This window comes from Haliotis rubra, unplaced genomic scaffold, assembly GCF_003918875.1.
Source record: "Haliotis rubra isolate DU_JTF1 unplaced genomic scaffold, ASM391887v1 Scf229, whole genome shotgun sequence".
Lineage (NCBI taxonomy): Eukaryota > Metazoa > Mollusca > Gastropoda > Lepetellida > Haliotidae > Haliotis > Haliotis rubra.
The window spans coordinates 38309-64124 of NW_025766325.1; the positions used below are offsets into that span (position 1 = coordinate 38309).

Consider the following 25816-nt stretch of genomic DNA (forward strand, 5'->3'; position numbering starts at 1 on the left):
TTTGTTGTTTTTCCTTTTGCATTTTAATACTTTTTTTTCACACAAAAACGGGAAACCAAAAACGTCGAAAGTACATTATGAAATGGGTTAATGTAGAAATTTTGGGCTAATGGAAATTGGCCTGGAATTTGCACTGAAGCCTCTTTCACACGCAACATAAATTTTGTAAAGTAATGATTCGAAGGCTAACTCACCCTCGTGCCGTCACTACACATGCTCATGTCTCCCTCGTTCCTTAGTGCGATCCACATTATCCTTACAGTGTTCCCTACATCACTTTTCTGTCACAAAATCACCGATTTATATAAAAGCGCGTCATTCATGCATGCACCGTGAAATCTACGTCTGACGCCTGACGTCAACAACCCTTTTCAGTTTGAGGCATATCGGCTCATTCCACGCCACACGTTAATTTGTAGATTACGGAATGGGACGAGTGTGCCAAATGGCATCGGATCCATTCGGCAATTGTCCGTAGAATAAAATCACGAGACACCAAGTCTACCCGTAGCATTCGTAATTGTCCGTGACCTATTCGACTCTTTCCGTTCATTTCCGTGACGTCACAGGAATGACTCGATAAATTTGCACATTGTGCACAGTGCAACAGTGTGGACGTAGCTCAGTCGGTTAGCTGTCGAGCTAACAATCCGAAGGTCGCGGGTTCTGCGTCCGACGGGTGCCTCTCACAAACTGGTTGCTTGTCTTAATGACACGTGACCTACGGCAGAGATCGTCCTCACGAGAAGTTGTGGTGCTGTATTCTAAAGGTATGATTTAATTATTATCCTTGATTTACCAACGACATATCCGCTGGAATCTGATATGATATCGTATGACTGAGATACTTTTCAAACTCCAGTGCACCCTCTTTCTTCTATTTGGTCTTTTAGTCAACATTAGACAAGAATCTGGTTGCTAACTTAAGTGGGTGTACTCAGTTTGGACAGCTCTGACTGCCTTGTTAAATATGAATTTATCTCTCTCAGAACAGTCCTGAATTCATATATCCAACAGCTGAAAAACAGTTGTTACATTGCAAGTATTAAGTGATTTTGGCCGTACTCTTTCCAGTACATGCTGCTTCCAATACATTAAAGGAATAGTTCTGCATTTTTATGTTGTCATGTGTTTCCTTTCAGACTGTAAACATTCTATGAGCTTCATCATGTGTTGAAATGTTTTGTTGTTTTAAATGATTGGTACCTTCTTGGTTATTATTGGATCTGTTTTGTTGAGACCTGAAATTGGAAGCTCCCATTCAAGTCTTCTTTTTCAGAAATTTCACCTGTCAGGATTTACGATATTACTAAATATAGCATTGACTAAACTATTCACAGCATACGATATGACACAACCAGTTTAAAAGATCATCATCATCATCATCATCATCATCATCATCATCATCATCATCATCATCATCATCATCATCATCATCATCATCATCACCACCATCATCACCACCACCACCACCACCACCACTACCACCATCATCTATTCAATTAAATTTGTTTTAAAAATATATTTAAAAAATTGAGATGACCCCCGACTCGAAATGCAGAAATAACAATAGAGAATTGGTAGGTGTCATGAGTGGTGCTCGATAGGCCAATCATCCATGATTATGTTTACATTAAGTTTTAATAGATTGCATGCGAGTTGAGTGTAGCGTAGCGGTAGGCAAAGCAGGCGGGCGGGGTGCACCGAAGTGTCCAGCCTTGTCATTATGTATTGTACTATGAAGTATTTTGAGTCAGGGGTCATCTCAAAAACAATATTTTTAAAATCTTTAATTTTTGCAAAGACACGAGGGCCTGTGGTCATGCTGGAGAAATGTTAAAGCACAATCACTCAATTTCTTTTGAGAATTTTATTTCTTTGAAGATTTGTGCATTGTGAAGGCCTCTATGATTTAGTTAATGAGGCTTTTGTCTGGAGAGCCATTTTAGTTTCTTTTAGTTTCGGAACACTTAAATTTCTTACACTGTTAGTTAGTTCATATGCAGCAACCTGGCAAGGAGTAAGGGTGAGGGATTTGCTCTATGTATTTAGTGATTCTATCTTTGTAATGTCCTTTAATTTCCTGGATACCTGGTGTACTGAATGAGATGAGAAATCTGTGTGTATGTATATGTATTTAGTAGGTAGAGTATGAAAAATGATGATGTGTTCATTCTTTTTTATGTTGACTCTTTATCTGTAAGTTGACTGAAGCAAGATTTCTATGTATGAATTCCATGACTAATTGTTAAAATGATTTTGATCAGTATGAGATGTTCTTCTGCCCCTGACCCGTGAAGATCTTGTTTAGAATTGATCTTCAGCAACCCATGCTTGCCGACTAATGGGGTGGTCAGACTCACTGACTTGGTTGACAGGTCATCGTATCCCAGTTGCGCAGATCGATGCACTTGCTGTTGCTCCCTGGATTGTCTGGTCCCGATTCGAAAATTTACAGACCGCTGCCATATAGCTGGAATATTGCTGAGGCCGTGTAAAACTAAAGTCACTCATTCTTCTGTTTCTAATAAAATATCATGAAATTCAAATTATTAAACGTGTTGTCATTTTTGTCTGTGGCCTAATGAAAGTAAATCAATATGTTTGTTATGTCCTTCAGTCCATTATGCATAGTAATAAAAGTTCATGAGAATTTACCTCAGTTCTACCTATGCAGTATGTTCATGCCACAGTCAGCAATGTGTTTGTTAGTGGCAAACCAGACAGATCTTTAAGGACTTGGTGGAAATTGGTGCCACATTTGAATGTTGATAGTTTGGGTAAATAACGATGTGCATAGTTTTGGTAATGTACAGATTAAGAAGCTGGAGAGGCCAACGGGAGATGACAAGGAAACCCAGGTGCAGTGTGCTATTAAACTATTACATAGAATAGTCCAAGTTTGGGATTCAAACTCAAGTTCCTTGGATTCGGACAAGAATAAGGGACTCAGCTCTACACAATCCAGAGTTGTTTCTGTACCTTGTGGTATCAGTAAAATACCAGTGCTAGTGTGGCGATCACATTCTATCTGTACTGCAAACATACAAGGTGTGAAAACTGATATGAATGATGCCAGTGCTGTAAACAGATACATTCGATGTAATCATGCAGGCGTTGTAAACAGGGTTGTTGTAAACACGCAGGTGCTGTAAACAGATACATTCGATGTAAACATGCAGGTGTTGTAAACAGATACAACTGATGTAAACATGCAGGTGTTGTAAAGTGGGCTGTTGTAGACATGCCGGTGCTGTAAACAGATATATTCCATGTAAACATGCAGGTGCTGTCACCAGGCTTGTTGTAAACATGCAGGTGCTGTAAACAGGGTTGTTGGAAACATGCAGGTTTTGTACACAGATACATTCAATATAAACATGCAGGTGTTGTAAAGAGGGCTGTTGTAGACATGCAGGTGCTGTAAACAGATACATGAGCTGTAAACGTGCAGATACTGTAAACATACACAGGGTGTAAACATACACAGGTGCGGTAGACATGCAAGCATTGTAAACAGGTTCTTGAAAACAGATAATGGCCATCTTGAAGGCACTTCAGGTTAATCTGCTGCACAAATCTACACATCCATATACATTTGCAGCAGCCATGTACATGAGCTGCAAGCAGATACATCTGGAGACTGGGACCCTACAAACCCATGAAGAAAGTTGGCACCCATCCATCACAACAGGATACCATAGATATGCAGAAGGCCATACTAGTGCAGTTTTATTATCCCCCGCTGCGCATTTAGCGCTAATCGGGGATATAATATATTAGGCTCCGTCCGTCCGTCCGCCCGTACGAATTGGAATATCTTAAGAACCGTTGACTAGATTCTTTTCATACTTGGTACCTAGGTTCATCACCGTATAAGAAAGGTCCTAGTCAGGTTTGGTGACCTTGACCTTAATTTCAAGGTCACAAGGGGGACTTTAATGTTTTACCCTTTGTCAGCGAGATATCTCAAGAACCGTTCACTGGATTTTCTTCGTATTCAACACCAAGCTTTATCTAGGGAAGGCGCAGGGCCCAGTTGATTTTGGTGACCGTCACTTAATTTTCAAGGTCACAGTGACACTTTGAAGATTTCAGTGTGTTAAGCTGCATGTTAAGATGGTCAGCAAGATATCTCCAGAACCATTCACTGGACTTTCTTCATATTTGACACCAACATGGGCACAATGTGTGAAGCCCATTTCTGGTGTCCCCCGCCGTGATATTGCTGGAATATTGCTAAAAGCGGCGTAAAACCATACTCACTCACTCATATTTGACACCAAGCTTCATCTAGGGAAAGTGCAAGGCCCAATCGATTTTGGTGACCTTCACTTAATTTTCAAGGTCACTGCGACACTTTGAAGATTTCAGCATGTTAACCTGAATTCACTGGATTTTCTTCATAGACTTTCAAGACTTGAATGTTTTTCAATAAGCAATTTCTTTAGTACCATTTTTGCATATTTCATACACTATGACATCCATGTCAAGGTCAAAGTCAGTCTTGAAAATATTTGTGTATTTGACTGGTCATGTTTTTGTTGACATTTAACTTCATCTTAAACTTTCATTACTTTTTAAGTTTGATTTGATAATTTGCGGCGGGGGATTATGTCACCTTAGTGACAATGCTTGTTTTATGTATTGAAATATATATGACATGGTACTTCAAACACGTTTCTGTCCTACCACGACATCTTTGTTCAATAAATAAGGTCCAAATACACTGGTATTACGTTCTATATTTCGAACATAACCTTTTCATGTTTAATCTAACTGTAAACATCTCTGTTGAAACTTCTGCATTGCAGTTACCGTGACCAGAGTATCACTCCGCGCAAAGGACGTGTCACACATATACATGTATACCAGAGATCGCCTTCCTCTTCTTGACGCAGTAAGAAACTCAACTGCACGTAACAAAGTTAGAAAAGAAATTCCAAGAAACACCACCTGTTTATTTTCACTCAGGTACCATTTGCATGAAGGTGAGCTACAGAGCCTATTTCTGTTCTGGACACCACGCTGTACCGTTTTCCTATTGATAATAGTGTATATTCCGTTGTTAGAGTAAGGAGATTAGGTGAAGATGCGAATGCCAGCCAAGAAGTAGTACTACTTTTTACCTTTTCGTTGAAAGTGAACTACATAACCTATCTATTCACTGAATGTCATGGGATGATGCCTCTTACAGACGTACTTCTACACCCCGTAATGTGAACATCATTCAAGAAACAAAGCCTAGAATACCAACTCAAATCCCTCTGGAAGGATTTCACATTGGCGAATGATCATGAACATGTGAACAACTTTTGCAAAACCTACGTGATTAAGGACAAACAGTGATACTAAAGTTGAAAACTTTTTATAAAATTTGAAACACAAATATACATGCAGTACATCCAGCCATAATCTCACGCCACAGATCAACACAAAGTATCGTTATATGAACCTTAATAGATTCTAACCTGGTTTAAACAATAGAGGGTTTCTCGGCACTGGATCTACCTACGACTATGACATTATACAGATATGTAGACTGTTAAATTTCCTATCCCATGAGGGTAAATTCAAGTGAAATTACGTTTTGAAAAGTGGACACTGTTAAATGTTTCCGAAAATGTTAGGGGTTAAAAAACATCCATTTTCTTCGCTTTTTTTCAATGGATATTTATTATCCATATGATGGAAACTAAACCAGTGTCATATATACATGTATGAACATTTAGTACTAAAAACTAAATGCCTTTATGGCAGGGATGCGAAGCTTTAATAGACCGATCCAGTCCCGGCAGATAAGCCCCGCCCACTTCGTTTTTGACGTTAGGGGGGACAGCCACTGACTAATCACAATGGCGTCACCGCCGGCGAAACGTACGTGATTGAGAACGTTGTTGATGTATTATGCTTGTGGTACTTTGGTATCCGTCGTTTGTGAATGATATTTAAAGAGGCAAGTTATAGGTACATGTATGTATGTGATTTTTAATATATTTTAGTTGGCAGATTGCAATTGGCGAGTGAAAATAAGTTACATGCCCGATGAAAAATCGTCTCGGCCAGCTGCTGAGAATAGGAAGCGTATTTTCTTTCGAATCAATTAATATATCTAGCAATTCACCTCTGTCAAAGATATCAGCAGGGGAAGGGTAACTGAATTTTGTTGCTTGGATTTTTTCCCCAAAACATTCCCATCATAATTTTATAAAAACCATGAACACATCCACATGTTCATGTTGCAGATCATTTCGGTATCTATAAATAGATTGTCAACGTTGCGCGTGGCGCCTTTACTTATCCTTAGGCGTTGTTCAAACTTAGTTAAATAATCTGAAAACATGGGTGTCTATGTTTTAATGAATTAAATAAATGGTAAATAAAAAGCAGAAGATATTTCCCGTTTACTACTTTGTGCACCTTATTTGTCTGTATATAATTAATGTAAACAAATCAGTCACAGTGCGCAACTCAGTGAACTTATTTGGAGATCTGGAAAATGTGATTAGGCTTGAAAACAGTATCTTTCCATGGATGTACTCTGGACATGCCCAGAAGCAAATATTCAGCAGCTGAACTGCAGCAATTCTCAGTAAAGTTTCCCTCTTCAAAATCTGTACACCATCCTAAAAATGACACTGAATATAAGGAAATCCATTTTTAAAAAACACCCTTTCCATTTTATTTTCTTATACAATGTATGTAGTTTGTTGTGGAATCCTAACTTACATACAAACTTCCACAATACTGGACTTCATGAACTGCCAGCGTTTATGTACAGGTATGTCACAGCACCAGAACACAAAGAAGATCCAAGATACAGTCTGCACCTACTAGCAGACCCATCTTCCAGAAATAGGCAACCTGTGATGCAAAATCTTTGAACAGAGGATCCACTAGCTGTTATCCTAACAATTAACTAGCATTGAAATAGAATGTTACGCAAAATACAAAAATATTGGGTTTTTTCTTCAGAGATATTTAACTGCTATAACTACTAGTGCAAATAAGGTGCAAAGACTATATACTAACTTTGTTTCTAGCGGACTTCTGTCTATCTCAGACACACAAAAATGCTTCTTGCATATTTTGTTTCCTGAAGTTTGTGATGCATTCATTGCAGAGATACCAAGGTAAAAAGTCAAACAAAATGGGGATCGTGAAGCTGAAACATAGCAAAACCAATTTGCTTGAGGTTGACAGACAACATGTAGAAAAATAAAACATAAAAAACAGCCTGTCTAAGTAAACTTAGGCTCAGTATTATTCGTTACACTGCTATACTGATCAGTATAACGAATAATACTGAGCCTAAGTTTAGTAAACTGATCAGTATAGCAGTGTAACGAATAATACTGAGCCTAAGTTTACTTAGACTGAAAAACAGCTGGATTTGTATCATCTTCTTGGTGAGGCTGACTGCTTTTGAACGTCCCTCGTATATGGCGGCGTTCTGTAAATGGTCGAGTCTGGACCAGACTGTCCAGTAATCAACATCATGAGCATCGCAATTGAAATACGATGACATGTGTCAATCAAGTCAGCAGCCTGAGCACCCGATCCCGTTAGTCGCCTCTTGTGTTGTAGCTAAAGTACATAGCGTGTATCTTAGTTAGGGTTGTTGAAGACCAATTCTAACCCGGATCTTCAGGGGTAGGTACTTTATTCAGGACACGGGTACAAACATTACCCGACGTTTCAAACGTCCCCACCCTCCATAGTATCTTTGTATCAAAATATGCTTCCGCTGTCTAAAATTAATCTAAAATTGCGTGAGTATAACCAGGCGACTTACTGTTTCCGAATATGGTAAACATATCCCAGATAGCATTCAGACGTTGGCCCAACACTGCCGCTGTTACAGGTCATTGGCTCCCTCCCTCTGCAAGCAGTCTGCGGTCTGCTGTTTATTTTGTTGACAGTTACATAGACAGATTCTTTAATACAAATGCATAAAATCGGTGTTTACAATGTGATTAGGTTGTCTGACAAAACATCCACTTGCACAGTTTGAGATCGATTGGGTCATTCGATGAAGAGATATTTACAAAAAAACGGGTCCACATGCATTTCATGCCAAACTATAGTTGTGGTAAAATATGTCGCTCTTATGGCCACATGCTTGCCATCTAAAACTCCTACGACATGAGGAATATTCCACCTGTTTCTGAATACATCTTCAATGGGTGCCCATTATTCTGGAGTGGTAGGACAGATGATAACCACATCCTTGTATTCCTCCACAATGACCTTTCATACTTCTGGGATGATCAGGCTGATTGTGTTCCTTGCCACGCGGACGCTGTACATGATGCTATGGTACCTATCACCTCAAGCCAGGAACATCAATGTGATGGCTAGCTTCAAGCCTGGAGGTAGCGCATTTCTCATATATGTACCATGCTTCTGTATTCTTGGTCCCACTTTCTGCACCAACTCATCAGACATGGCAGGCTCCATCCTAAGGTTATTGAAGAGTGACTGCGTGTCCCCAACTCTGAGCTCCTCCATCAGTCTTGTATAATGTCCATACAGCCTCCTCCTTTCCTCTGTCAGCCATGGTCTGGTCTGGAATCTCCTGGGTCTTCTCCTGTTTGTTTCTTCTCCTGGTCTCCTCCACACCTCTTTCAATCAGGGCTTGCTGGAGGACATCAATCTGGAGCAACGCAACATGGTCCAGGGGGTCCATACTGTATAGGAGTTGGGCAGTGACTGATGAATAGTCCAGATTCAACAGGTTTTTATACCCCATCGTGGAACATTCCGGCAGCATTCTTGTTGCATTTCGGACATTCGTGTTACAATCTAAGTGCATTTGAGGGACATTTGAAATATTCGTGCTGCATTCTGTTTTAATTCTTTAACATTCTATCCATATTTGGGGGTCATTCCAAGACTGTTCTGAATGCATTCTAAGTAAATTCGTAAAGCATTCGAGGTACTTCCAACTGAAATCCGAGTGCTATTCACGCAGCAATCGAACCGGACTCGTACGGCAGTCGAAATTCATTTTAAGTATTCTTAGTGTATTCTAACGGCATTCTAATTATTCCTACTGTATTCCGATTCATTCGAGCTGCATTCATGATCTAGTACATTTGGAATGAGTAGGAATAATTCGAGGCGGGTTCGAAGTGCGTTCTAAGTATTCAAACAGCATTCTTACAAAGCTTGAAAAAATTGTTTATTTTATCATTCTCTTCCGAATGCGGTTCAAATTTTGGAAATATTTTTTTTCTGTCTGATTCTCCTTTATTCCTGTCAATTCGAAATTGACCCTTCAAGAAGAGAACCAGAAACTCCTCCACAGCAAAGTTACATTTCCGTGTCAGGAGCTTTAACATTTGCCGTGCATATAGTACTTCCGGTCTGCAACCACCACGATACGAACGCGAAGTCGACAGATAGCATAAATCCGTGGATTTCATGGAGAGATTTGTCCATGTTTTGGTAAGCCATGTTGATGATGACAGTACATAATGATATGAGTATAGATGACATACTGTCCATGTCTTGTTTTTGCAACACAAGCAGTTTCATGTTTCGAAAATGTCTTGTTTTGAAAGAAGGCAAAATCATGAATATAGAAAGAGTGTTTGTTTATCCACAGCATTGGTGGTTTTAACGAAAAAAGGAACGAACTAGCATGAAGGTATAATTGTCACTGCAGGGATTCTGTGTAAAATGAACACCCCGGCAGTGGAAATATATTCCTTGATGCTGGTTTCTTGGCGTTACACGCCTTGTGAGACACAATACATTGTCCGTAAGATTACAGAATACCGGATACCTTCCGCAATCTTTGAAAGCATGCGAGTTTACTTGGGGTTAGGGTAAGGTTTAGGGTTAGGTTTATGGCAAGGTTTAGGGATAGGCTGACGTGACACTAAACAATATGGCTGATAGTTATCCGGTATTCTTTAGGTGTACCTACATTGTCAATAGCATAGATTGAACCAGCCTTTGATCATTATTGGGATTGAAGACTGACTAGAAAGACTTCTGCACGTACACACGCTCGTGCATACACGCACGTGAGCGCACACACACACACACACACACACATATGGACACTATGTTTCTGCCTCATTCATTGATCTTTTATTTGTTTTCGCCTTGAAGTAGGTTTGTCAGCACCGTAGCAGTGTTGGTGGGTTTAGCCAAAATGGTAAACGCCTTCAGGTCACTTCAGCAGTTCAGCCTCCTTGATAAGCTGATATGTTGTGATATAACTGGAATACTACTACTAGACCATTTCAATTCTGCCCTTACTTCATAGGCGGATCCAGAAAGGTGTGTGTGTGCGTGCGTGTGTGCACACACGCTTTTTTCCTGAAAGTTTATTATATGACCATTGGAACTCTCATGAAAACGGGTGAAAATGAACTTCCCTTTCTCAGAAAGCTGTATCCACCCCTGTACTTCTACTTTTTCTGTTGGTTACAGATTTGGATTCCTTATCGAAACCAACAGACCATTATGGTTTTTTTAGAAATAACATGGCACGATCTCGAAAACACTACAGCTGATATTAAACACGTTAAACAATGAATGCAGAGCTCCAGATAAGATTTAGCTCATGTGGGTACTGTACCCACTGTATTTTTTTTGGAGTGGGTATTATGAATGTTGAGTGGGTTTTTCATTTTCCATTACCCACTGCTTTCAAATATGTGCGTATTTCAGTCATTTTACTCACCTAAGTATTATGTGACTGAGTAAGTTTACTAAGCAGGTATGATCTGCCTTATGTTATACCTAATCAAAACCAACTTAAATATAATGGAAATGATTTCATAAAAAATCACTCATCCTATACTGACAGTAAAACACTTGTCCTATACTAACAGTACAGCTTGATAGCAATCGATGTCTTTTTCATTACGCAAGCGATTTTTATAAATATATTCCGTATGCATTTGTTTTAAACTTTTTGCATATCTAACATTTTAAATGCGTAATTGGTATGCAACAATTATTTTTCAATGCGTAATTGGAAATTATATATGCGTATTTTACCCGGATACGCAGCTCATCTGGACCTCTGGAATGGATGAGGTCTTACAATAGATACAGTCAGGGGTGGATACAGCTTTTTGAGAAAGGTGGGGGTGCACAGTATTGAGAAAAGGAGGGGTGCACACTTCATTTTCACCCGAGTTTCAATGGTCATTTAATAAACTTTCAGGGCAAAAGGGGGGTTGCGCACCCCTGCAGCGCGCCTCTGGATCAGCCTATGTACAGTTGGGTTTGGAGGCTGGCCTGGTATAACTGCCATTCTTCTCAGATTATGAATCAGCTGGCATAGTTACATGATGGAGTTGAACTGATCTCATGAACACATGGTCATTGTGTTGTCATCTGCTACATACTAGATATGTTTGTGATCATTTTCCATGAATTTTCATATTACCAAAACATCTAAAAATTGTTTAATGGGAGCAGCATAGATAACAACTAGATGTAGCTTTTAAGTTGTTTCCTGTCTTTGTTTCTGTTTTCAGCAGTTCTGTTATCATTTTGTAAATAACTTCACTGTACAAGAACTACAACATTTTCTACAACTACAATGTTCATTCTAGCTCTAATAAAAAGTGGGCCTATGGCCCACCTGTAATCAGTTATGTGGGCCATTAGAAAATAGTGTGGATCATATCAAATTGGTGTGACTTGTTAGCCATACATTACTTAGTAGTTACTAATCTGAGTTCACTTACTATGTTTGACTTCAAATACAGGTAAGGTCAACAATTTGAACACGAGAAACCAAACCAAGAATTGTTAAATAGTTAAGAATAATTCAAAATGAATTTAAATTTGTTGTCGTGGTTGTTGGTTGTGATCCCTGTATCCTCATCATGACAAGAAGGTTTCTGCTTCCTCGTGAAAAAAAGATTGACACTGGCATTTGGATCACTCAAAAAAAACGACCAGTCAGAATCAGTTTTACAAAGCGTATCAGATTTTCTCATAACACAGATTTGTAAGCTTCGCACTGCTGCTTAAAACAGCTTGAGTTATGGGTGCTCAACATGATTCCCTTCAGTGAGGGAAGGTAGTGAATTTTTTTGCAATTAAAGTTTGGAGTTTTGCTTGAGTCCATATGTGAAAACAAACTCGTAATGCATTCAGATTTATGTTTAATTTCTCGAGTACTCCATATAAACTTTCAGTGCACGAATGGTGCAGGCTAGAATGAACCTGGCAAGTAAGTATACTGATACTCTCTCTCAACAATCCTTACATAAAAGAAGTTAGTGTTGAATCATCTGACCATTTCAGACACCCAAGGATATATGACACTGCACTGTCATGTCGGCCTATCAAGGCTATCCCCAAGGTCAGGGGCCAGGAGGTTATGATGAAGGAAGGGCACGGGCACCTGGAAACCCTCCTGATGGACGGTACAGCAAGATTGAGACAGATCCCCTTGTGACAAGCATGGCACAATCAGTGCCAATGTCCCGAGTCATGCCTGGCACTGTTGAGACTTTTAAACGGCCGGGACAGTACTCAGAAGAAGATTTTACTGGAGTTCCCGATGCCAAGAGGTCATGTTGTAAAACAGGGTCAGTGTTATCTTACGTTTTTTCTTGTGGGAGATACTGTTTTATTCTGAAACTGTAATATTCTACATGTGATATATATTACTGTGGTGTCAAGCCACTACAGAACATGTAACAGGCAATGTCATCTTCATTCTTGATGTGGGCGGTGGGATAGCCTAGTGGTTAAAGTGTTCGCTCGACACGCCGAAGTCCCGGGTTCAATTCCCCACATGGGTACAATGTGTGAAGCCTATTTCTGGTGTGCCCTGCCGTGCTGGAATATTGCTCAAAGTGGCGTAAAACCATACTCACTCACTCAATCTTGATGTTTGTTGCAGAGGTTTACCTGTCAAGGGTCAAGGTCAGGCTGCAGACTGGAGGTGTGGCATGGTGAGTTTTCATGTTAAGTTGGATGGTGTTGTTTCTGAGTCGTTGAACCTGCCGTTGCATGATTATCATGATTATTGCTAAAAGAAACAAAAAAAGAACACTCCGCATTTTCATACTGTTATTGTTGGGATTCCGACTATTTCCATATCGTTTGTTTCTTATACATTACATACCACATTTGTCTACTTACCAGTATAAACCCATGAAGATCCAGGTTAGAATTGGTCTTTAGCAACCCATACTTGTTGTAAGAGGCGACTAATGGAATCGGGTGCTCAGACTTGCTGACTTAGTTGACGCATGTCATTTTATCCCAATTGCGTCGATACTCATTATGCCGATCACTGGATTGTCTGGTTCTGGAATATTGCTGAGTGCGGTGTTAAACAACAAACAAGCTTACAATCCTTCCACCCATTCATGTATTCATCCAACTTCTATCCATTCATTTGCTGTAGATTGATGCGGCTGATAGGCCAAGGACATTTTTTGTCTTCAACCTGATGCTGAAGACGACAGCATATGACCTGTTCAAGTACTTCGTCAAGTTTGGGGACCTGAAGAAGTTTCATGTATTCAATAACGATGAAGGAAAGTGAGTACAACTTAGGAAGAGACTGTGCATGAAATGTCACTCTGAAATTGCGCATGTTGTCTACATTCAAATAACAAATGAGATGACATTTATGCATTTTAAAACCAGTCTGTATGTGAAAATCTTAGATCTGTATGTGAAGATGTAAGCCTAGCTGGTTTACCTCAGTCCCAGATTGACAACAGTTTTCATCCATGGTCAGTGCATACAACGCCCATTGTATACCATGCCCATGCCTCTCCTGGGTTTACCAAGGGGTCCTGCTTCACTGCAGACTATTCTCACAAGGGCTATGGCACAGGGTGGAAGCGCTGTTCACGCAAAATGTGGAGTTGCCCCAAAAGCAACTCAATTTTTCCTTATCCCACATTGCAGTTTGTACCCTGACAGTGATTTAATATAAAAAAATATCATGTACGATCAGAAGTGTATTAACAAATATACAAATATACATCTACACCAGGAATAACCAAGTCCTGCGCCCCGTTTCACAAAGCTCTCATAAGCCTAAAATCTCGTAACGTTTCTCGTAGCATGTGTACTTACTATACTGTAACAATGACTTACGATAGTTGTAGCGGTACGAGAGCTTTGTGAAACGGGGCCCAGGTTATTCCAAAGTATGTACATTGTTCATACTATCACTCAGATATTAGTATTGCACACTTAGGTAAAGCACATCACTAAGCATCTGAAAACCAAGGGACATCTAACCAATGTTCAATGTGCGAAATCAAATACAATAATGACTTTCTTTGTTCCCACCGGTGGCACCAACGATATGGACAAGTCAGTGGCCGTTGTTAAAGCAGAAATCCAAATGACACAAGACAAGCAGCAGCCAGACCAGCTACAACTCCAACCACAAAGGGCCAGGAGAGCTGCAGTCAGGCACTCCTGGGTGCGGCCATGGCTCATAGTCATAGAGGAGAGGGACTAACAGTTTGGTCAGTTCTCCAGCCTCCTAGACACCTATTTGAGGCTGGAGGATCCAGTAGCGTTCCCAAACTACACAAAGTTAACACCACAGCTCTTCGATGAAGTCTTGCATAGAGTGGGCCTAGCAATCGATAGGGAAGTCACCAGTTTCAGGCAACCTCTTTAATTTCACCTGGACTGAAACTGGCAGTCACACTTAGGCACATTGAGGCTGGAGACAACTATGGGTCTCTTGTGTATGCCTTTAGGTGTGGAGTGTCTTGAGAGTACTCTCAAGAATGAGGGGAATGGTGGAAAAAGCCCTTGATCCTGGCCAATAGATTCAGGTGTCTCCTCATAGTGGAGGGGGCAGTGGCTCTGCACAACCTATTGAGGCTGAGGCATCCAGGCATTGCAGCACAATAGGCGGACCATGAGGATGAAAATTCGTGTCAGGTTGTTAGCAATGGGACCTGACAGAGCATCACAGATCGTGGGAGATGACTACACATCTCAACATAGCATGGTGTTTGTCTTGTCCATGAGTGATTCCGACCACTACGATTTCTAAGCACGATTAGATGCGATATGTTTGCTTTGTTATGATGCAATACTATCTGATGCAATGATCATGATTGACAATAAACTGTGTTGATCGTAGAATTTTTTTTAACCCTCCAAAATTTTTCTACGATCAACACTATTGCCATGACTGACCTCAAGATGGGGCGTGGTGGGCGAACTGGCTAAAGCGCCAGGCTAGTGATCCAGCGAGCTTGAAGTGACAGGATCGAGCCCACTTGTGACCGGGTGTAAAAACCTTGCAGTCAGCTTTGTGTGCAGACTCTTTCAGTGTTATCACAACCCCTAGTGTACATTACACAACCCTGTGCACTAAACGAACACACGAATCCGTTGGTATATGACCAGATGGTGGCCACATGAATATGTGCAAACACCTAGTTGCGGGTACAGTAACGTGCAGTAAACTTGGACAAAGTGCTGTGACTATGTGTCCCAGTCGACCCAGCTGTGAATGGGTACCTCGTAAGGATGGGAAAGCCACACTAACTCGGTGCGCCTAGTGGCTGCAAGAGTTGTATGATCCCTAGGGGGTTGAGACTGATAATACGACATGTCGTTGAGATTGACATCCAGTGATTGAGGGAAAAACAAAGCACCTTTCAGCAGCTGAGCTGGATATTGGCGCAATACAAATGTGTGTGTGTGTGTCACCAAGATTATCCTAAATTAAGACCACGATTTCAATCATGGCGCGAATCATGATAGTGTGAGCATTTAGGGGATCCATCACAGCAACTACCGTTTCCATTGCCAAGTCTGTGGAAAAGGGTATCAACAACTGTGGAATCTCACCAGTTCATGCTCTAAAATCCATGCAACTACATGGACAGTTACTTCAACGTAAACATTCAACGCAGTGGACAGTTGCAATACAACTCCATGTAAAATGTACAGTTTGATTTTTTGACAATAACTGAAAAAACACTGACGCATTAAAGCCTAAACTGTGAATGAAGACCTAAACTAACTATATCTAAGAACTGACAGCCCCCAAAAAGGCGTGTTTGCTGATGAGGTTGTCATAATTCGTTTTGAAACGATCATTTTCCACGATCTTGTTTCGACACTCAGGAGGGTGCCCTCACTTTATGCGCAATTGCAATAAACAGAGAGGGTGTCAAGCTATTATAGAAAGATCTGTACATTTCTAGACCCGTCTGCCAAATGGCAAAACCTGATATAGTTGAAAAATAATGAAACTGCGAGAGAAAACTTACCATTACTCTTGCGCCACATGTTTTTCTTTCACTGTCAAGCAAGGAAATGGAGTTGCTTTGGGGGCAACTCCACATTACGCGTGGACAGCGCTTCCACCCTGTGTATGGGGTAACCTAATGGTTAAAACACGGGTTTGAATCCCTAAATGGGTTCAATGTGTGAAGCCCATTTCTTGTGTTCACCATCATGATATTGCTGGAAGTTGCCCAGCGATCACACATCTTCACATCATCAAAGTGAAATTCATTGCGGATTGCAATTAACAGTGTTTATCGTACTTATCCATAGTTTTTCAGATGCTTAAAACATGCAGGGTTTTCTCAGCGTTGTTTATACTTTGGGCTTATCTTTATATTGATAGTTTTTCAGATACAATGTTTAAAACATGCCATCAGGAAGTTGAGTCAATAATAATCAGACGAACAGCGAAACATTGTAATAACTTACGAAAAACAACTTTATCATAAAGACATGCCATCAGCCAAGTACTTACAATGTTTGCTGTGATGCAACACACTGCGTTATTGCGCGGGTAAACACTGCCATCCGAGAACGTATGATGTCAGGAAACACATTTTGTTTAATTAAATTCAATCCCATATTCATTCATTAAAAGTGTTTACAGTAACAACGGAGAAACTGCGAGTGAAATGGCATTACCTCATTCCATACAACTTCCGCTTACCACACTCGTGAGGATCCGTTTTTCATGCCTACCGCGATAGCACAATTTCACATTACTCTTAGCAATCATGAACAGATTACCGCCTCGTCATCCATGGACCCCAAGACCCGCGTTATTGACTCATTGAAGTCATACTTGACTTTTAATTGCCAACATTTTGTTGTTACCGCCGGAAGTCAGCGATGACTTGTCAAACTGTCTCCTATGTAAATGTATCCAGCCAGGTCACCCAAAGTGCTTAGCCTATGTTAATTATTATGTTACATATGTTCGTAGAAAACATGCGTTGTACTAATACGATAGCAATATATAATGTGTCTGTTTAAATAACTGCTAAAGATATAAATTATTCAGAGAATGGAATAGAAATTGTTTGATGGTATGTTATCGTATCGTTTTTAACTAAATCACTGGTACATTGGACCAAAACACATTTGTGCACAGCTGAATGCTATTTCCGGCTTAGTTGAATAACAGGTAGCATATCAGGCACAACAATTGAATTATCATGTCTAGTGATGTTTGATATCAAGTTTCCAGTACATACATCTATTTTCATTTACAAAGTTTGTTTTTTCACCTCCAACGATACGATATAGTTTTGACTGGGCACAATACACGAAATAGCAGTTTTGTTATGTCCATGGAAAATACAATTTTACTTGGCCTTTGTTCCGCGTTATGTAATAGTTACTAAAACGTGGGTGTCTGATAACGCTGGGGGTCATCCATGGACCCCAAGACCCGCGTTATGGCGAGGGATGACTGTATGTCTATTAGAGCTGTGACGATATATCATAGTGTCAATAATCGTGATACTTTTTCTGACAATAACTATATCGATACTTTTTTTCGTATCGTGATATGTATCGTTGACCTAAAAATTGTGAATTTTCACTAGAAATTAACGGTTATGTCAAAATTTACACTGTTACTTGTTATCAAACTACACTATCTTAAAGAAAATAACTAAAGATAGCATATTGTCATACGCATCGTATCGAATCGTATCGTTCCAAGATATCGCGATACGTATTGTATCATGTAATTTCTGTATCGTCACACCCTAATATCTATTGCTGACTGGAAACATTTCACATGGGGTGACACAACAATAGTTTGACCTGTAAAGTTGTAGGTGAGAATTGGTCTTCAGCAACCCATGCTTGTTGTAAGAGGCGACAAATCGGGTGGTCATTCTCGCTGACTTGGTTGACACATGTCATTGTATCCCAATTGCGTAGATTGATGCTCATGTTGTTGATCACTATATTGTCTGGTCCATACTTGATTATTTACAGACCGCTTGGGTATAGCTGGGATATTGCTGAAACAACAAACAATAAAAGTACATACAACATGTTCAATCACTTCAGGCAAATAAGGCAAAAAAAATAAATGTGTTTACGGTTTCCCAACCGATCCCATCACAAACCTTCCCGACCCTAAACTTTTTTTTTCGTTTTTTTAAAAGAAGGCAAAACATTTTGCTATTCCAACAGTATATACTCCCCAATGTTGGGGGCGACCATTTGTCGCATATGTGCTTACTTAGGCTTGTTATCCCCCGCAACGCAACGCGTTTTGCAGGGGGTATTTAAATGGACTCCGTCCGTGCGTGCGTCCGTGCACATTTGTCTTTTCCGGAGCAGAACTTTAAAACTGTTCAATATTTCTTCACCAAACTTGGCACATGGATAGATCTGGTGGTGTACTGGTGCCTTTTGGTAGTTTTGGAATTCTGAATAAAATATTTTTGGCGTTTCCATGGCAACAAGTTTGACTTAGACTGAAATTGGTGGTAATGCTCTTTTCCGGAGCTGAACTCTAAAACCGTTCATTATTGCTTCACCAAAATTGGCACATAGATTGGTCTGGTGGTATACTGGTGCCTTTTGGTAGTTTTGGTATTCTGAATTAAATATTTTTGGCGTATGGAAACAAGTTTGACATAGACTGAAATTGGTGATAGTGCTCCTTTCTAGAGCAGAACTTTTAAAACCTTTCAATACTCTCCTTCCACTTTTCTATATACACACCAAAACATTTGACATAATCATAACTCATAGACATATTCATGAAGAGTGTTTTGCCATTGTGGGGGATATTGATGACGTTGTCTTCTTGTTTTTCATAAATGTCGAATTTCGAAAGTGTTGTTGCTTCAGTTATTAAGATTTTAAACTGGTTTCCTCTCTTTTCTTTCAAAACTGGTGCCTGATATTACACGAATATGTGATTTTATGAAAAATATGTGAATGCATTTAAACAAAAAAAATGTAAGAAAATAAAAAGATAAACCCTTCCTACCGACCCTGTTTTATAATTTCATGTTAGCCTAAACACACATATTATTTTTTTTGGCCTAAGCTGGAGATAACAGACTTGGCTCATAAAATGTTTACATTTGTGTTACAAAGTCACTAGACGTGATTATTTGAACATTTTTAATGGGGCGGTTAAATATGTAGAGATTAAGTTAATAAGATTTTGTCTAGTAAACTAAGTGGGATAGCCCAGTGGTGAAAGTGTCCCCTTGTAATGCTGAAGAGCGGGTTCGACTCCCCACATGGGTACAATGTGTGAAGCCCATTTCTGGTGTCCGGTGCCCTGATATTGCTGGAATATTGCTAAAAGCTGCATAAAACTAACTTACTGTAAACTAAACTTAAAATGGTGCTCAGCCTTTATTTATTTATCATGTTTTGTGGTATTTCGCACTCTTACACCCTCCATATTAGGATCAGGATGCTGAACATTTCCATTATGAAATAGACTTTCATTTTCTGTCAGTTCGTTTACCATTTATTTTCATAAAAATAACTATATAAAAATAGATCTTGGGTTAAATTTATTTTTGGTTTGAAGATGTATAAGATAGGATGATCTTTAAAGGACACAGTTTCCAAATGTGTCTTTTCCTTTGGCATATTTGTGGCATGCAGATTTTAACAGACTGCAGACTGCAATAAAAAACTGACACCTAATATTGTAATTCAGGTCCACAGGAACCGGCATTGTGCAGTATGTCCGAAAAGAGGCTGCTATCGCTGCTCTCGCTGCCCAACCACACTTCATCCACAAAAAGAAGATTATTATCTCGGTGAGTTCAGACAAACTTGTTTATGTGTATATGCTATCAAGTAGATGTCATGGTTTGGCTCCCTTAGATTAGGGCCTTGCAGTTCTTGCTTGGCTACCTGGCGAATGTTGGTGAAGAACAGGTCTCCAGTAATTATTGCTTGGCTAAATGTGGGTTATTGGTGAAAAACAGGACTCCTGTAATCCTTGCTGTGTTTCCTGCATGTTGTGTAGATTAGGTCCCCTGTATTTCTTGCTTACCTGCCTGGGGGATGTTGGTGAAGAACAGGTCTCCAGTAATCATTGCTTGGCTAAATGTGGGTTATTGGTGAAGAACAGGTCTCCAATAATCATTGCTTGTCTCTCTGTGAGATGTTGGTGAAGAACAGGTCTCCAGTAATTATTGCTTGGCTAAATGTGGGTTATTGGTGAAGAAGAGGACTCCTGTAATCCTTGCTGTGTTTCCTGCATGTTGTGTAGATTAGGTCCCCTGTATTTCTTGCTTACCTGCCTGGGGGATGTTGGTGAAGAACAGGTCTCCAGTGTTCATTGCTTGTCTCTCTGTGAGATGTTGGTGAAGAACAGGTCTCCAGTGTTCATTGCTTGTCTCTCTGTGAGATGTTGGTAAAGAACAGGTCTCCAGTGTTCATTGCTTGTCTCTCTGTGAGATGTTGGTGAAGAACAGGTCTCCAGTAATCATTGCTTGTCTCCCTGTGAGATGTTGGTGAAGAACAGGTCTCCAGTATTCATTGCTTGTCTTCCTGTGAGATGTTGGTGAAGAACAGGTCTCCAGTAATCACTGCTGGGTTTCCTAGGTGTTGTGTAGATTAGGTCCCCTGTATTTCTTGCTTGGCTTCCTGGGAATGTGGTGAAAAACAGGTCCCCAGTACTGCTTGCTTTACTTAACACGGGTGGCGACATACAACGTGTCCTCAGTACTCCTTGCTTTACTTAACGCGGGTGGCGACATACAACATGTCCTCAGTACTGCTTGCTTTACTTAATGTGGGTGGCGACATACAATGGGTCCGCAGTACTGCTTGCTTTACTTAACACGGGTGGCGACATACAACGTGTCCTCAGTACTCCTTGCTTTACTTAACGCGGGTGGCTTTGCCGTCTTTACATACAACATGTCCTCAGTACTGCTTGCTTTACTTAACGTGGGTGGCGACATACAATGGGTCCGCAGTACTGCTTGCTTTACTTAACACGGGTGGCGACATACAACGTGTCCTCAGTACTCCTTGCTTTACTTAACGCGGGTGGCGACATACAATGGGTCCGCAGTACTCCTTGCTTTACTTAACACGGGTGGCGACATACAATGGGTCCCCAGTAGTGCTTGCTTTACTTAACGTGGGTGGCGACATACAACAGGTCCTCAGTACTGCTTGCTTTACTTAACGTGGGTGGCGACATACAATGGGTCCCGAGTAGTGCTTGCTTTACTTAACGTGCGTGGCGACATACAACAGGTCCGCAGTACTCCTTGCTTTACTTAACACAGGTGGCGACATACAATGGGTCCCCAGTAGTGCTTGCTTTACTTAACATGGATGGCGACATACAATGGGTCCTCACTACTGCTGGCTTTACTTAACGTGGGTGGCGACATACGTGTCATCAGTACTGCTGGCTTTACTTAACATGGGTGGCGACATACAACAGGTCCCCAGTAGTGCTTGCTTTACTTAACGTGGGTGGCGACATACAACGTGTCCTCAGTACTGCTTGCTTTACTTAACGTGGGTGGTGACATACAATGGGTCCTCAGTACTGCTTGCTTTACTTAACGTGGTAGGTGACATACAACAGGTCCCCAGTACTGCTTGCTTTACTTAACATGGATGGCGACATACAATGGGTCCTCAGTACTGCTTGCTTTTGCCGCGTGGTAGGTGACATACAATGGGTCCTCAGTACTGCTTGCTTTACTAAGCGTGGATGGTGACATACAACAGGTCCCCAGTACTGCTTGCTTTTACTTAGCGTGGATGGCGACATACAATGGGTCCTCGGTACTGCTTGCTTTACTTAACGTGGGTGGTGACATACAATGGGTCCTCAGTACTGCTTGCTTTACTTAACGTGGGTGGTGACATACAACAGGTCCCCAGTACTGCTTGCTTTACTTAACATGGATGGCGACATACAATGGGTCCTCAGTACTGCTTGCTTTACTTAACGTGGTAGGTGACATACAATGGGTCCTCAGTACTGCTTGCTTTACTTAACGTGGGTGGTGACATACAACAGGTCCCCAGTACTGCTTGCTTTACTTAACGTGGATGGCGACATACAATGGGTCCTCGGTACTGCTTGCTTTACTTAACGTGGGTGGTGACATACAATGGGTCCTCAGTACTGCTTGCTTTACTTAACGTGGGTGGTGACATACAACAGGTCCCCAGTACTGCTTGCTTTACTTAACGTGGATGGCGACATACAATGGGTCCTCAGTACTGCTTGCTTTACTTAACGTGGATGGTGACATACAATGGGTCCTCAGTACTGCTTGCTTTACTTAACATGGATGGCGACATACAATGGGTCCTCCGTACTGCTTGCTTTACTTAGAGGAAATGTTGCCAAAATTTGATAGTGACATTATAAAGCATGTAATTACAAAGGGATTACTCTTTTATCTTTTTGTCAAAAATGAAATTTCTAATTACAAACTTTGTTTTTTATTCCAGCATGATCGGGGTAAGTTGTCCAAAAGTGTAATGGTCTTTTTCTAAATGGAATTGGTCAAGAAATCATGACATATGATTTGATCAGTTGAAACAATAAATCAATTTATAAACTTTTCCTATCTCACATTCTGTACTCTCTCTTCTAAGTGGAAACAAACTTTAACTAAAGTAGTAGTATTTTTCACATAGTCTTATGTAACCTGACCGCTTTTCAGAGACATACCCTCAGCGAAAAATTTCACCTTATTCAAGACTGTGTACACTAAGGCCAACCCTTGCAGTCATTAATATTTTATCACTAATGTTTCATTATATAAAGTCTAACATACTAAAAAATCATGAGGGTAAAATATCTAGCTTTCGAAAAATATATATAATAGATATAGCCTATTAACCTTTAGCTTGCTGAATTAATTTCAGCATAAGGCATTGTAAAGAGGGTGGGTGATTTCAAACAGTCGGTGTGTCATTAATTAAGGGACAACTGAAAAAATATTTGGCACATTAATACTAGATAGAAAAATGAACATATTTTTCCTTATCCTGACTCATGTATTATTGCTTGTCTCCTTCCTCTTGCGAACGTTAGTGGAACACTTGTATCTCCTATTGAAGCTCCCTTCAATAAAAAACACGTAAAATCACTACTCACCAAGAGTTATCTGTCTGGCCGTTTTGGCGAGAAAGCGGCGCCACCATACTCCCATGCTTCACTCTCTCCTTCTTTGCCCTAGTGGACGGTTGGGAGAGCACCTGTGTCTCCTATACGGCACTATATCCTTTGATTATTTAGTTATTACCCTATAAATTACCTTTATGGGGGTTTAGGGAGTATCCTTCAACAATATGGTTTGAAATTTATTCGTATTTTCACTGTTTATTTACATTTTTTTATACGTGATTGTTCAGTTGTTTTCATTTCATGAAAACCTGTTTTCATTGTAGGTTTAGGTTCTCTGCTGCAGACCCGCATTGACTGTGCCCTAGCTGCACATCAACATGTACTTCCAGCTACCGATGTAATCTTTATCAGCATTTAACAGAAATTCAAATTAATAAATAAAATTTCTCTGTACTTGGGCGTACTGGTGACAATCCAGGCGACTTTACAAGTCATGGATAAACCGGCTGAGTTCTTCACGAGCTGTCTACAGCTGTCAGACGACTTACTTCCATCCAGTGACCTACCGGAGGTGTCCTCGGAGGATGGGCGTGGGATGTTGTCCGCCATTACTTCGAAGAAGAGGTCTTCTACATTGGACAACCCCTCCACGCAGACGAAGAAGAAGAAGCCATCCTCTACGCAGAATGAAGCCTCACACCCCTAAGACATCTAGCAGCTCTACAGGGACCTTTCGGCCGACATCGTCCCGATGGAAGAGAGATGACTTCATGATGAGCCGCTGCTGATCATCCCAGAGATACAGCATGCAGTCCGAGGGCGGCAGATGAGCGATCTCTGGACGATATCGCTATCAACGCAGAGAGGGCAGCTCTACAATCATCGCAGACGTTCAACCCAGGGTCTTCATGCAGCAGTTCTCTCAGCAGATATGGAGATGATGGAGAAGCGCTTCCCGAAAGAATAGCATCTCATGATGGACAGCCACAGGGCTCTCATGCTCAAGTCATCACCCGCAGAGACGACCTGGACCTGCACGAAGGACCCAACACTGATGATACTTCGGAGAGGCCCTCCAGTGAAGCGACACCCAGAACCAGGAGCAGATCTGCGCAGGACGGCACGCTCATCTTCAGATGACGACTCAGATGAACAGCCTTCGTGAACGCCTGCACGAAGGCCTTCGGACGCAGCCTCAAGGACGTCATCAACATCTTGCAGATCGTCAAGGGCTTCACCGAGGCATTCACGAACCAAGAGACGCTCACCTCCACGCAGGTCTCCATGCAGATCGCCCTACAGATGCAGCTCAACAGACAGATCTCCACGCAGATCTCCACGCTGGCCTCCACGCAGGTCTTCACGCAGGTCTTCACGCAGGTCTCCACGCAGGTCTCCACGCAGATCCCCAGCGAAGGACAATTAACGATCTCATAACAGTGGACCTGATACAGACGTCACCCTCTAAGGAAGAGAATGCAGCACACAACTCTACAGGACGTCAACGAGCCTGCGCGAAGGCATTCGCGCTGGCCATCTACAACGCAGAGACGTCGCAGTACTCAGACTCTCAACAGAACACTACATGGCATCAGCAACCTGCACGCAGGACGGCGCAATCTTCAGAGACCGTCAACAGATGATGAGCCTAATAAAAGACCTTCACGCCGACTACCTACATCAAGGACATCAACAACGCCTCGCAGATCGTTAGGGGAATCCCCACTTAGGAATACATTGCCAGGAAGGCAATCCCGGACTAAAAGACGATCACCTACACACAGGGCGCCATACAGACGCACCACGCAGACCGCCACGCAGATCGCTACGCAGATCTTCAAGGATATTCAACCAGGACACGATGGCGGACTGGACCTAGCGTCACCCTAGAAGGGAAAGATCTTCGCCGGCACAAAGACTGAGGGACATGTAATGCAGTTCAAGAGGGGTGCTCTTGTCCGAATTCATCACTGGCACGGACCTTCAGACTGAATCCAGGACTGGATTCACATAGATTGATATATCTACATCAGAAGACTCATGGCCATATAGAGATCTTCACTTCCGTACAGATTGGCAGATATTCACACTGGCGTGGTTCAGCAGCAGCCTTGCTAAGGCTATTAAACTACAAAATCATCAACGACTTCCTGGGTAGAATTTACAACAAAGTTCAGCATCAACTCTACAATTACGACGCTTCATTGAGATCGATGTATGCAGTCTACAATAGCAGCACTGAGGACGTGAAGATTTCAGCTGATCATCTGTATAAAAGGGCGACTGCATTATCTTCAGGACTGAAGTAACAGTCACAGCAGCCAGGAAAACAGCCTACCTACATCGGTATTACGCGGCGAAATATTTCGCGCGTTTACCATTCAACCCTCGATACACGTGGTCACTCGTGTAACTCCGGAAGGCTACGGACAAGACCGAGTGGTGATAAGATATCAACGGCGGCACTAGATTCTA

General features: G+C 41.2%; 1 protein-coding gene across 1 annotated transcript in view; it reads left to right on the plus strand.

Annotated features, from left to right (window-relative positions):
- The first annotated feature begins 9359 nt into the window (after window positions 1-9359).
- The window catches only part of LOC124277861, a 68873-nt gene continuing 52416 nt past the window's right edge, over window positions 9360-25816 (plus strand). The window contains exons 1-6 of the mRNA XM_046713575.1: window positions 9360-9450; window positions 12283-12569; window positions 12887-12938; window positions 13397-13533; window positions 19940-20042; window positions 22720-22729. Coding sequence (XP_046569531.1) covers window positions 12313-12569; window positions 12887-12938; window positions 13397-13533; window positions 19940-20042; window positions 22720-22729 — 559 coding nt within the window. The 5' untranslated portion in view covers window positions 9360-9450; window positions 12283-12312. The remainder of the gene's footprint in view (window positions 9451-12282; window positions 12570-12886; window positions 12939-13396; window positions 13534-19939; window positions 20043-22719; window positions 22730-25816) is intronic.